The sequence below is a fragment of the Caloenas nicobarica genome, chromosome Z, assembly GCF_036013445.1.
Source record: "Caloenas nicobarica isolate bCalNic1 chromosome Z, bCalNic1.hap1, whole genome shotgun sequence".
In the NCBI taxonomy this organism is placed as follows: Eukaryota; Metazoa; Chordata; class Aves; order Columbiformes; family Columbidae; genus Caloenas; species Caloenas nicobarica.
Window position 1 is genome coordinate 85833666 of NC_088284.1, and position 15184 is coordinate 85848849.

Consider the following 15184-nt stretch of genomic DNA (forward strand, 5'->3'; position numbering starts at 1 on the left):
AATAAAGAAAAAAAAAAATGAATTCACTCTCGCCAAGCCAAAGAGACACAGAGGCAATGATTTCTTTTAAAGCCACTATATTAATGTCTTTATCACACTTTACCATACAATGTTCTGGCTATTAATCAAAACTAAATCAACCTCTTAATCCTCACAGACGCTTTTAACGCTTGGCATTGTTGACAGCAGTTAAGGTGTGACATTATTGCATTTGCTTTTCAATATGTTCTTATATAATCATAAAATTTACTTCCTTGCACCTGTGTAAGGCCACTCACTGCTAACAGGCGTGAGCGCTGCATGCCCTTGTAAAACATTCACCCCAACAGCACCTAAAACATCTGATCTCGGAGTTTTCTTCCGCCTAGAACTCCTGTTCTATTACCTTCTGAAACCACGTTAACCTGGTTTTACATGTCGCCGAAATCACGCAGTGTAGAATGGGCAAACAATTGCTCCCCACAGCATTGAGAGGACCTGCAAGTGTCAGAGCTACCGAACAGTTTTTCCAGCCCAGAGTTACAGCAGGGACTGGAACACTGTTCTAGCATTCTGTCCAAGTCAAGGTACAAGGTAGGTATCAATTGCAAAGTATTTTTACGGCACTGGACACACAAATAGGTTAGATTACCTAAAAGCTTTCCAGTCTTTTGCGGTCACCTCTGCCTTAGCAGTGTACATCACCCCAGCATATTTTGCTGTAGAATACCCTAAAATCTTATCTGATCATGCATTTTTCATAACGAACATTTATGAACAGCATGCTATCAAAATAAATGCTCCTACTTCAATAAAATATTAACCATATTTCTGTCTTGTATCTATGATCTCAACTCCCCTCTTACTGTGAAAAGAAAAATTAAATGCAATTCTTAAGTCTATGCATCAAAAGGTCAAATTCATTATTTGAAATTAATGAACTCTAGCACAAAGCCAAGGGAGATTTTTCTTTCATATAGCAAGGCTTGCTGACCAGAATATTCATACAAGAATTTATTCCCTTAGTAAAATCAGGTTGATGATACACTTCCACGGCTTCACATAACAGAACCGCAAAGGAAAACGTAAAAACAGACTACTTGAGCACAGTTTAAAAACACCAGTTTCCTTTCTGAACTGAAAGACTGGAAAAAGAATTGCTTTTAGCCTTATAACCACAGACGCGAGGTTAATATAATTTCAACATGCCTCTTAAACCTGAAAAATTAAGGAAATCAAAACGAGTGTTCCATTACATTACACGGCGTGAAACCAAAGGCTACAAAGACCCGTCCTCTGTTCCTTTTCCATATAATCTTCAGTTCTTCAAAAGCACAGTTTAATTGCGATTGTTTTTGTTGATATTTTTAATTATACTGTTCTTACTGCAACAAAGTATTACAAAGATCTATTGGAAAGCAAAAAAGCTCTCTATATTTTTGTTTAATGTATTTGCTAATTAGCATTAATTCAGTAGAATAATGAATTGTAACGTTAGTTGTTTTCATAAAGAGTGCATTTGTGTGTGTGCATATACAATGCATCTCTGCTTTCAAAAGTAAACATAAACACAGTTTGTGTTTGTTCATAATAAAGACAGATATCAGGTGGTATTTTAGATTCGCAGCGGAAAGACCAAGTATAAGCTGGTTTTATTTTGTAACATCCTCAAGGCCGTCAAGCAACATTTTTGTTCTCTTATATCACAGGCTGATTTTAGAGGCACATGTGTTAATAATCCCATTAATTTATTTGGACTACTCTAGTAAATAGATTCATCCATAGATGAACGTTACAGCAATACAGGCTTTACATCTTTATCCAGTACATCGATGTGGATAAAGCACTCTATATGGCACTTGTGTGTGAGACAGCAAAAAAACAGAAGCATTACAGGCAAAAGAAGCTTCTTAGCTTGTCCTGTTAGCAAATCTTGAAGAGTCATTTAATCTTTGTTTAGCACAGAAGAGCGCGTCTATGTACAGAAAAGTCATCCAGCACACAAACATCCATCAACAGCTGGTAAGCTGGGTAACAGTTTTTTTCAAGTCAGTACAGAAATGCACTGTCTGCAAAAAATAGTTTTGAAATGGTTGAATTTAACAGAGGAGACCTGTAATATATTAATCCTAACTCGAAACTGTCACACTAATATGTACCTTAACAACAGATAAAATCAAAGTCCATTACTAGAAAGACCTTCCCATCATACTTGTATTCATAAGATTATTTATGAGCAATGCATTTTGTAATTAATTAGTTGTCTTACGAAGACGTCAAAAGGTTATCAATGAAGGCCCTTCACAGTAGATAAAACAGAGGAAAAGCAGGGCTTTCATTTTTAATGTATTTAGAAGCCTGAATTTCAAATAAAAATAATTTAGGTTCCTAAACTATGAAAGAGTTACTGGTTTCTTGTTTATTCTTTTTTAATTGTAGACATTGTCTTTTGCATTCCTTGTTACCATCAATATCTGTTTGAGAAACAAACATACAAGAACCTTCAACAACATACACCAATTTCTCTGAAGTTGCCACAAAACATTTTTCCCATAATAAAGCAAAAACATAAAAACAGCCCCAATATTGTTTTAATACATATGTATTCCCAGGTTGAGAATACAGTGGTCTTCATTTAAAAGTGGGGCCGCTGCCTGTCACAAAAGCAAGCGCCCAAGATATTTCATGGTTAATTAAAAACGTACTTAGCATTTTCTTTTAATCCAAATGAGCCACAAGGCAGGAGCTCAGACTTTTATTCAAAGTCAGGCATAATCCTTGTTGCCATAAGTAGAGTTCCACCTCGCTGGTGCTTCTACTACAGCTCTGATAAAACTTTTACATTCGTGAGTCAAAGGTTAAATAAAGGAGAGGAAATGTTTTCTGTCAAATAGTCAGGTAACCACTAACAGTCCTGAACTATCAGCAGGAATCTAACTTCTAGTAATCAAATAAAACTAAGGAAACTGCCTTTCCGTAGCTAAATGTCTAATGTCTAGGGGCTACTTTTCTGTCTGGAAAATTGACACAAAATGTGTAAAATTGAAACATTCTGCTTCCAAGGGATTTGCCTAAAGGAAGAGCAAGAAAGCTTCAAGCGTGGTCTGAACTGAAGAACTACAAAGGCTTCCCACATAAACCTGTCTTCCTTATTAGAGCATTTCATTTGGAAACATAGGTGACAATTTTACAGTCATAAAATTAATGAAATCTAAGACTGAGCATTTTAATGATGCATTTTGCTTTCCTCTGGATACATAAGGTCAACCTCAGAGTCCATCAACAGTTTCAAGGTTTTTAACAACACCAATTTCAGTCAAATTATTTTAACTTTGTACTAAAACCGTTCAGGTAATTCAAAAACAATTTCATACAAACCCAGAAACTACTGCTCCTACTGCAAACAGCAGTGATATATAGGAACAATACCCAGAAGAATTGTCTCCTCCTGTTACTCAAAAGTGAACATTTCCACTGCACCACTTCAAACCTCAACTGGCAAAACTGTTATTTAAATTAAAATATAAAAAGTAAAACTAGGATAAGAGATCCGGTACAGTATAGGAGCACAACAAGGTATATTATAATACTCCTGTTGTGGTACCCCTCATTCTAATGGGCTGCATTAGCTCAACAGTTTGTGGAGAAGAAGGTGATTCATACCAAGAGCCTCACAAAGCAGCTGTGCAGTTTAAAGGGGAAAAAAAAATTGCAAAGGAATCACAAAAAACACCAGGAGAATAATCCAAGATTTATTTTCTCATCTTACTGTGGTTTTGCACTTACTGGCACTTCGTATCTGGCAACTGCAGTCAAGCTCTATAGAGAATTTGAGCAAAATATTCCGACTTCGGAGAAAGTTTTGCTTACACAATTCACATATGTGTACATATAAAACATTTAATTTAGTTAATTTTTCTGTATTTCACTATCTCTAGTTGTCTTTGTTAAAGCCCCAGTCAGCAATCTTAATCTATTCCTCTTGCTTATGGCAATATACATATACGTGCATATGTAGATGCGTAGTTAGACACTGTATTTATGTACACCTGCATTTGTGTGTCTATAGAAAAGGCTATGACTACTGTGCACATATCTGTGACAGACAAGTAGTTTGAATTGCTCATCCAGAGCCATTACTGTACATACACACAGGGAATATAAATTCATGTTATTTTGATATATATTTTGAAATGTTAAAAGAAATACCCAAGTTTACACGAGCTGAGAATTGGCGTCCTTTGCTTTGCAGCACTGCATATAGTATTTAAATGGGTGTACTTCAGTGTGGGTAACTGATTAAATATTTGTTATTACAACATTAGAAGCCAGCCAAATAATGTTAGGAGCACAAGTGAAAAATTTTGTTTCCAGCTTGATGAGGGAAGAAAGGGTGAAATCAGAGAAAAAAGCTAAAAGCATACACATACGTTCTCTCTCTGGGCCTTAACAAGATACGTTGATAAAAGGTATCACAGAGAACAGGGTTAAGTATTATACACTCCAAAATCCTAAGAAATAAACCTTTCTGAGGTATTATTAAAGAAATATTGTCAGGATCACAGAAAGTCAATTCATTTCCAGAATAAAATAATTTCCTTTTGCTATTTTCATTATATGGTAGTAATTATTATTTTTGCACTATGTATAGCAAATAGTTATTTTTAAATTACTTGCCCCAAAACACCCAGCGTACTGGCTCTCAACATCAGTTTGGAATCAGTTAAAAGCTCACGGAAGTCTTGATGTGATATTTCCAATAACTTTAAGCACTACTCTACAACCTTCTATACTGTCTGGTCTTTTTTCCCCTCTGCGAGTTCTTTTACCGATGCTCTTTTACGAGTCAATGTTGGGTTCGTCTACCAAACTCATGTGGTCTACCTTAATGACACCTTCCGTGACTGCCCAATTTCCACGTTGTCCAAACACCCGATAATCTGCTTTTCCCCACAAGCTTCCTAGCTTACTCTCCAAAACTCTCCAAGTTGCCCCTCTGCTGCCAGAGGGGCACATGGCTCCTCTTTCACTTCCTGTTTGGGGATTCTCATTTTGAAGTCAATTATACTTCAACCTTGCTCTTCTCATGTGCTGCTGAACTGGGTGTTCCCATTTCCTCTATGGGCATCACAGGCTGCTAGGCTCCTAATTGAAGTGGCAAATTTGCCTTTTAATTAAAGCACTCTGCCTTCTAATCAATTTAATTAAAAGAGTTTCAGGGCAGCTAAACAATTGGTTTTTTCATTACCAAAACAATTATCTTACGGGAGAAGAAAGAAATGGCAGAGGGAGAAACAAAGTACCTTACTGGGGTCAATTTCTCCATCATCAATCTCTTCTGCAACAAAGCGATATACTCATTATTGAAAATTATCTAGCCCTGGCATTTCTTATATTAGATGTAATCTCGCCAAAGAACGTGGAAGAGACATCCAAAAATCATATTTCCAAGGAGAGGAATACAGACGAGTGCACTTTATCGTTAAATTGACTGAATAGTTGTCAAAGATCTCATTAGAAAGTAGAGAATCCACACAACATTCAAAGTCTCTAACGCTTCAGTGTATTGTTCTCTGCTTTTAAGCAGAGATTTCATATTTTTAAATAGAATTATTTAGCCTCACATGAGAATATCAAAACATGGGGATTGGGACCACTTTTCATATGAAATCAATGGTAGCACTGTTGTAGAGAAATGATACCCTGATAGAGAAGTATAACACAGTATCAGAGGATTCCCAAAAGATAATTTTGCCTTGTATTTTTCTTATATTCGCTCCTTGACTCAATTTTTTCTATACCGACTTACCTTAGAATACAGAGGCAGATCTTGCCTCCTGACGTCAAACGGCAAAATCCAAACCTTTGCTTACTTTCAATGTCGGTGAGCACGAAGGTAAAATGCTGTCCTACTTGGTTTTGGGATACCCTGAAAAATTAGATACAGAGCATAAAACCACTAAATCGCACAAAACATGAGCATTTAAGTCACTAGTCTCCAGCATTTTCATGCTCAAGCCTCACTACCCTTCTCTCCCTCCCCACCCTCCAGGCTGCCTCCTGCCCCCTCTTCCCCAGCTCGGCACAGAAGGGCCCAGGTCGTTCCTTCAGCCCTGCCGCCGGCTGACGTGGGATCCAGCCCCGCTCTGAACAGATATGGCACTTCATAAGGTCTTCTCCTAAGTATGGCCTAAGCAGAGCCAGCACAAGCCTGCCACAGCTTGTTGGCTTTGGGCACACCTCAGCAGTAGGAAACGGTAACCAAAACAACGGTTTTGAATTCTGCAAATAATTTATTAAATGTCATAATACAGGCCTGGCTTAAGAAAAGTAGCTTCCTCCCCCCACCCCGCTTCAGAATAGCTCCATTAATAACTTCATTAGTTAAAGCCATAGCCAAGCCCCCACACGCATCTTCCTGCCTTTTCTGCACCACACACTGCCCAATAACTTTTTGCTAACTTCATTTTCCAGTGCAAACTTGTTCAGTTCTAGGAATGCAAAAGCCAGAAAATAATCAAGAACAAAGAGCATGAGAGCTAAAATAATAAGTCACAATATCTTCAAGGCTATATCAAAACATGTACCCACTTGAGACAGAACACGTTTACACGGAATTTCCCTGCCTGGTGTTCCAGTTCCTTTTATCCCCAAACTCTGCTCAGTCAGCGTTCCCTCAGCAGGGCAGGCTAATCCATCTTGTTCTCAGTTTCTACCTCCCCTCCAGTGCCACCTCTGACGCCTTGTACTCAACTTCCATTCCTGCCCCCCACTTTCTGTTTCACGGTATGAATTTTTCACAATTTCTTTTTAAGAAGAAATGGCATCTTCACTGCCATGACGTGTCTCTCATCTCCTTTATGCTCTCAAGCCAGGAGTCTATATCTCTCTCGTGCAGACAGAGAACCACTGAGTATATGGGACAGAGCCACTTTTCAGCATGTACCACATGCCAGGTGTACCATGAAGTGAACGCATGCTGGTTATGTGACCCAGGGTCATGCCTCTTCGTTTCACCGCGGCCCATTCAGGTTGCTCCAAAGTCAAGCGTCCCCTTCAGAGGCAGTGAGCAGCTCCTGGCACTGCCACTGAACCACAGCAATGACGCCTAACAAGTTTTCCTTAATGTGAACACCATCACAGGTAAAATGCAATTATTACGTACCAGAATTCCCTACGCAAAGTGTTATCTAGGCTTTCTACTGGAGTGCAGGACCAACTGGCCAAGCTTCAAAACTTTTCTGCAAAGCGCTGGCCCGGTGAACTAGTTGAGGAGAGCGTGATCTACTTGCTTGTGCGGGGACTGGGCACAAATCATCCCCAGCCACCGCTGACCTTCTCCTCACTCATTCCTCCGCCTTGCCTTTGACTTACTTTCAACTCCTGCCCTGCACGCTTACATCTAATCTTGGTTTAACAATAATAAATCACTAATAGCAAAGAATGTGTGCAAACCCTTATTAACCCTGCAGACTACAATGGGCTCTTTCAAGGTTATTACAGTTCACTACAGGAATAAAAGTAGTTTTTAAAATTTTCTAAGTTCACATCTAAACAATGCAGAAAAGGCTCTTTGGTACCTACAGAGCAGGTAAAGAATCATTTTAAAGATTTTTGTTTACAATATAGCCATTGTTCAGGCCTAATTTTAAGGCTGCCTTGAGAGAGATGATTAAGGCAGGAATTAAATCTCTTATTTGAATGAAAACAGCATGTTTAATCATTAAATTTATCCCTTTTTCTCAATAAGAATTGTTCTTCTTCCAAATCTGTTTAGGACACAGAAGATGTTTGACATTATTTTTTTTCTTCAAACTTGAGGAATTTTTAAAGGCTTTTGAATTTCAGAGAGATTTTTCAGAGACTTCATTTTTGAAGTAAGCTTCAAAAAATGAAAGACTTTATGCATGGGAACACAGATTTTGATGAATTATTTTTCAAAGAAAACAAAGTTATTGGTATCATTAATTATAAGGTGTCAAGTATGCATACTTGACCAGTGTAAAGTATACACTTCTGATTAAAGCTTTGGCAGCTGCTACCTACACCTGAGAATTCCAAATATATTTCATCTCCCAATCTGATGCTGAAAAGAAAAACCCACCAGTCACGCACCCTAATCATGCCCAGATCAGATAATAGATTAGAAACCATTTCAAGCAGGAATTTCAAAATCAGATGTTAAGGTGGTGGTACAAGTTGATGGAGAGTGGGGAGACAGTGACCCTGGGTTGGGTTCTCTCCTTCAACTAACTGCTATCCCCAAATCTAAGCCTCAGGAACTATTTCCTCCACTTTCAAGCCCACCCCGTGACCCACAGCTCAGGCTCCCAGTGGGGAGGGCTCCTCTGCTCCAACGGAGTTACCTGACCTGAGCCCCGCTATCCAGAGCCCCTGACACCTCACACAGTGGAAAGAAAAGGAAGGGGAAGAAAACCGCAGAAGATAGGAAAACGTACAGAGCTACCACCAAATAAGAAAATTCCTACAAAGAGAAAGCATAGTTAGCTTATAATTGGGGTTATGTTTTCAAAACAACAGAAGCATTAAAAGAAACCAGAGCTCGTCAGTATAGAGGCTCCCTGGGTGCACTCAGGTCACAGGAGAACCCTGTCCAGGGGCCCCGGCCACAGCTCCAGCCCAGGGTCCATGGGACCTCCATGGCATGCCCATGGTTCCTCTCAGACGGGTCCCCTTCTATACACGCATGGAAATCGAACAACCCACATTCAGAACCAAGTTACACTCTTCCACGGTGCATAGTTCACGCTGCAACCTGTCCTTACAAAGGCTTCTCTCTTACACATACATTGGACATTACACACACACAATAATACAATGAGATAAAGGATGGAAAGAACTCAATTGTATAAAACTGCTGCTGCGTTTTTGAGTTCACAACCCACCTTGCAAACTGACTGGAATGACTGAAGTATACAGGAAATGCCACAGTTTATTTATCTTCACCCGTAGAGCTCGAAATACATTCGCAATGATTTACTTTTCATTCTCAACTACTTACTCTGAAGGCAAAATTTTTTGTGTAAATATCTTACAATTGCCTTTCACAAAATCTGCAAATCCAATGATCGCTACAGCCATTGTTTGCACTTGATCATAACTGTGTTTCTGCACACAGACTTTTACCAGAAATACCAACAGAAACAGCATCAGCCAGGAATAGGAGAGTGAAAGTGATGTCATTCCTGCCATCATTACTCACTGACCTCAACAGATTATGAGTTAAGTAATACACACAGTAATTCCCACACTTGAGCAATATTCTGCTGCTAATGAGAAATCTTCTATGGCAGCAGCACCACGTCTTACACTCCAAAATATAACACTTCCCATGCGATTGGGTGAGTGCAGCAGGGAAATTAATGAGGCACGTATCATCGTCTCCACGCTGATCCTACAGGCAGTTTCCAAAGTGTCTTAGCTAAAATGGCACACGCTCGACACGTTCAGCAGAAGAAATGTATCCTGAAAGGGAAAACACAAAGGAATGGAAGGAGAGAGGGGATGTATTTGTGGCAGAGACAAATGAGAGGCGATGCAAAGCACAGACAAAATTGAGGGCTCAAGCAGTAACTTAGCAAAACTTCGGACTGAATTTGAAATGGGGCCAAAAAGAAAACGAGGAGAATTTGCGTGCTCACCAGTGGTCATCCAGCTAAATAACTGGTGGATGTAGAGATCAAGGTGTGGGCGCTCTGCAAAGCTAGACCTGAGTTTTGGATTGAGAGGGAAGACATGGAAGACCGCTGGGGAAAAAAAGTGAAGAAAACCACGCAGAATTTGCACAAAGGATTCCAAGAACAAAAGAGAGGACCAAAGTGGGGTTTTTTTCTGATGTATTAAAATTAGTGCAGTAAACACAGAAAAGGAAATTAAAACCTCTGTTATTCTCAAGTGGTAAATACTCCCATTCCATATGAAAACAAAGCAATTCTGTAGCAGAAAAAAAAAATAATAATAATTTATCTGCAAATATACATAAGCAAACTGTTAGAATGTTATACAATTGTGCCATTTATTAAGCCTATAATAATTTATTCACAAAAAAAATACATAGGTTCTTGGAGTAAATGTTCAAGAACTTCTATGACGTAACTCATTTCTTAACCCCTTCAAAATAAAATGTAAGCCATAACCAGCAGTAATGAAATTATGTGCTTGCTTTCAATAAAAAATTATATATAGATCTCAAAGTTTACGTCACGGTCAAAACATTACACCATTGTGCCTTTTTTGGCTTGACTTTCAGTTTAAATTTAATGGGAGTTACTTATAGATTTTTAAGCACCATTCACAGTATGTCCTTTTGATAACTGGAACAAGTAGTATACACTTACTTATAACATCTGCATAAAAGGTAACGCATGTATGCCTTGTGAGATAATGTAAGCAGCATCAAATAGTAAGAACCAAACCTAGATCTCTGTCTACAATCGCTGTAGCGTAGTGAAGAAAACAAAATCAACTACATGTTCTCATTTCTCTGATTTTTCCCTTCATTTATTAATTAATACAGGTAAGGTGGGAGAAAACAGGTGACGATGATGTTACTATTGTGCTTTAACTTTACTATTTCCGTAATTTGAAGAGTATAGATTTCCTACTTTAAGGAGTTTTATTTAGCTAGTTAACAGAAAAGGCACCATTCCCTCCGGCTCTGCTGTACAGTAGGAACCCAGAAGCAACCTGTAGAACAGAATCACATCTTTTTTCTAGGTATCTTCATCAGCAGCATCAGTGGAAGTTATCACTTTTGCACTGGTAATTTCCAGCTCTTACTAAGACCAGATATTGATTGAAGTGGTTTATATATGTACAGTACACACAACACAAGTTGAGAACCTACGCTCTCTGAAGTACAACATGCTCAATCAATGAAACGGATACTTCGTGTCTCACTTCAATCAAAGTTTTCTGCACAGAAACTGTCATTGAAACTGCCTGTGAAATACTTGGGGGTATTAGGTGTACAGTCTATAATGACCCTCTGTACAAGGAAGAAAAAAGTTTTATAAATATATATTTATTTTTTTATATCTATATATATATATATATTCACCAAACGAGTGAAAAGCACACTTACAGCTAGACAAAAACTAAAACGCTTGTCACATCTTAAATGTCCATTGGAAAAAAGCCATACAAAAAGGAGCTATAGCAGTGCTTTTCTCAACACTTTTCTATCAGTCCAAATTTCAAAACAAAAAATAAAACTGAGAAAGCAGAAGACAACTGAATAGTTTCCTTTAAAAACAGTGGTAATATATGTATACACTATAGAAAATGCTTGAACTGATTCGTATATGGTAAATACACCCCACAGCCAGTAAGCTGTGCACACAAACAGCTTGCCAGTAAACAGTTGCCTGCTTTCTTGAATGAGCTGCCAGTATTTCTGCTCTTTTCCCCACAATAGCTCTGTCCCTCCTCCCCATCCAGCCTCTTTTATACTCTCATGATCCCGCATGGCCTTCGGTTCTCCCACAAATCCCCCAAACCTCAGCTCCCAGCTACATAAGACGCTGCAAGCACGGTGGCTGATTTTGAAGATGCTGCAGTGCTGCCTGACCAGTCAGCAGCCCAAACAAACACTGCGGTTCTGTTCCCCTCGTCATTTGTCTCGGCTTCCAAGAACCTTTCCTCTTCTGTTCAACCCCTGATGTTATGAAATTAGTAGAAATTTTGCACATTTGAGAGCACTGCTTTATAGGTGAGCATGAGGCCATGAGTCAAAAAGCGTGTCTGGGGAGAGTGGCACAGGAGGGTAACAACAGACAAACAACAAACATCCCTTAACTTTTTGGTTTCTTTTTTTTCTTTCTTTGGATACTCAGCAAAAATACACAGCTAGCTATGCTTTAAATTTGTGTATTCCCACAGTGCATTGATTAAGCTTATCCACGTCACACAAGCAATTAAGTGTCTTCTGAACAGCCGAACAGAAATAGTTAACACAAGACGAGTTATTTGAAAATAAATTATTTGCTGCCATTGATTATCTTCTTGCCACTGGATGGCAGCAACAGAACCTCACCTTTTTCTGTTATGCTTAAACTTTATTTCCACTATTCATCTTCATTACCAATTTCAAACAGAAGTCTGTACGTATCTTGAGCACACTGAAGACTTCAATGCTTTAAAGCCAACACTGACAACTGTATCAATTAAGTCATTAAAACGGCTTAAAGGATGGTGAGCTTAACCGGTTCAAAACCCAAACAACTTAATTCAATTCAACTATAAAAGACTAAATGAACCCAGTTTACTTCAGGAAAGTTGTGTTTATGAAAGTCTTTATTTTGCCAGTGTGTTTTTCTGCAAAGCCTCTCTTTCTTCTATCTGCACACCACCTTCCACCCCTCAGATAGCAGCTCCTTGCCTCCAATAGAGGTTTCTCAACTTTGGGTCTCCGTCTATGACTGATACCAATGTTGTTCTGAAACCAGCTCAGCCTGCACGTTACCTGGGTGTATCTTTCATTCATTATGCAAATCAAGCTTCTAATTCAATCTTTGCTGGTTAGGACAATACGAGTTTTCCAAACTGAGTGAGTACAATTTATTAAATTAATTGCCGTTAATCATTTTGACAAGCCTAACTATTTTAATTAATAAAAATGTTTTATATGAACAATTTAAATGACTGGCAGCATTACATGGAAGGCACACTATAACTGATACCAGAAAGGTAAGGTCTAATTAATTATAAATAATGGTCTTGATTCTTCTCTGAGAAAAATCAATTACATATTCAGTTACTTCCATGCAATTAAAGTCTTAATTTCTTTGAACTCAGACAACATGTTTTCAGTACTGCGCGGTGAGGTTTTACATCCTGGTGCATCATACCAGTTTTTATGATGCTTGCTGTTCGAAGGAAACTAAGTTATATCCTTATATTGACATCAATGGTGTTTACAAATACAATGGACAAAACCAGGAGCCAGAATGTAGCTCTATCTTGAAAGAGATGTCCCTAAAATTGTGTAAGTTTGCATTTTGCTGTGATAATATCCTACTAGTGATTTCATTCTTAACTGAACACAAAGGACGTGTTCTTCTCATCTGCAGGTGCAAGTTTAGAGGGTACACCATGTTTTCCTTTAAATATTTCCTCGCAATTATGCTGAATATCATTTTGTAAGAAAAATTTTTAAACAAACGATAACTGTACCACATACCTTTCAACGTCAAAAGGAAAGCAGAACTTTGGAACGCTGTTCAGCACTTCCTGTAAATGGAAGTGAAAGAAATAGAGTTAGCATTTTGAAAAGGCTTTTATTTGTATTTGATAGCAACCACCCTACAGCTTGCTTTTAAAAAAGATCCAAAAATAATCATAACAAATAAAAAATTCAAGGAATATATGATTGCAAAACATACAGCACACGTTCCTGGACTGAAATAATTGATTATTAAAAAGGAATTAAGTTTGTGCTATGGCAGATTGCAAAGACAATGCCATAGAAGCCCCAGGAGGGAAAGGCCTGGCCTGAAGGGTATTAACACCCTTCACATCCCCGCTGGGATTCCCTTCAACAAGGCCATATGGATTTTACAAGAAGCACCACACCATATGGGTAAGCCACGTCTGCTGCTACTTGTACCACAGACTAGCCACAGGGACTTCTGACAGATCCTGGCTCAAAAATACAAATGTTGTTTCAATTAAAATGCAGGCAGAGAAAAGGGAATGAAGTTGGCAGCAGAATGAATTGCAGAGAGGTATAACAACTCTATACATGTTCCATAGTCAAATGCTGAAAGTGATGGAAATCGTCTGCTGGTCCAAAGGAGAAATTTATATGATTAACCCTTTGGGTTTCACGAGTAAGCCTCGCTATTAGTAGAGGGAAGCAGGGGGGTGAAATCCACCAGATCTACATTTGTACCGTAATACAAAAGGATAACGTCACTCTTTCTTGCAGAATTTTATTTAAGAAGCTGTTTAGTGGCAAATAAAATGTGTTAATTAAAAAATAAAAATGCTCCCAAACTAGTCAACATTTTCTTTTTTTTTTAAAAAAACAAAAAAGTGAACTACCAGATCAGTTAGCAGCAAGTACTAAACAATGACCTTACAAGATCCCAGAAAAACAGGTTTTACTTCCTTTCTCCCAACTGGGAAAACGAGCCCTCCGTGAAACGCTCCAGCTAAGGAGAGACAATTGACCCCAGCGCAGTTGGTCAGCAAAGCTGCACAACTCCCTTTCTGCAGCAGAGCAACAAAGAGCCAGGTACCCCGCTGCAGCCACCGCTTAGCACACAAGGTGCCTGTTCTCAGAAAAATGCATGCTGATAGCAAATTTCCAGAGCAGCACGTGGGGGTTTAAGAACTTGATGTAAGATGTTAGCACTCTCCAGCCTGAACCCTCTGTTTACTGCATGGTGAACAGTCAACTCCCATTAGGGGAAATTATGTATTTAAATTCCTACACACTGCAATGACTATTTACTTCAAACGTTTGCCTGGCTCCGTGGATGGTGTAAAACATGAAGTAGTCATGCCAGTTCCTCAGCAAGGAACAACTAGTTCAAGAGAAACATGCTTCTGAATACAACACGCATATGTTAGTTGCAACATTTTAAAGGAATATGATGTGGTCCAGTAAATCATCGCGCAAAATGGAACAGTCGATTTTTCTAGAATTTCTGAGTCATATAAGAGTTCAAGAAATCTCTGGAACATTTACTTTGTCAGCACAGATAAAGAAGGGTATGAAAGCCACATGTTGTGTTTTGGAAAAGTGATTAACTTAATTACGAACAATAGCAGTACATATAATATTCTCCAAAAGAAACTGCTTAAGCACCATCCCAACTGTCATGAGCAGCCACTGCAGAAGAGTCAGAGGCAAAATACAAACAAGACAGGTAAATTCTTGTAGTAGTAACAATAAACTCTAACAAAAGAAAGCAAGCAGAACAGGGTAATGAAAACTTTTAACTTAGAAATTTCCTAAACATTTCCAAATAGTCTCTCACTTCAGGCTCATAAAGCTTGCTTTTCCCATTCCAAACAAATAGCATTTTATACTCTATTTAAATTCTCTTTCCAAATCTGCACCTATTCTCACACTATAGGAAGTCATTTTCTCCTTACTACTGAGGATTTTAATTGCTGCCTGGTGAGCTTAGCACTGACTCAGAACTGGGTATGGAAATGTATTCATTTATGTTCCCCA

At 38.5% G+C, this 15184-nt stretch overlaps 1 protein-coding gene across 3 annotated transcripts in view; it reads right to left on the reverse strand.

The window, feature by feature from the left end:
- The window catches only part of DENND1B (DENN domain containing 1B), a 158262-nt gene that overhangs the window by 86078 nt on the left and 57000 nt on the right, over positions 1-15184 (reverse strand). For all 3 annotated transcript variants that reach the window (XM_065656071.1, XM_065656070.1, XM_065656072.1), the window contains 2 exons: positions 13181-13230; positions 5789-5908 (listed from right to left, as the gene is read on the reverse strand). In XM_065656071.1, coding sequence (XP_065512143.1) covers positions 5789-5908; positions 13181-13230 — 170 coding nt within the window. The remainder of the gene's footprint in view (positions 1-5788; positions 5909-13180; positions 13231-15184) is intronic.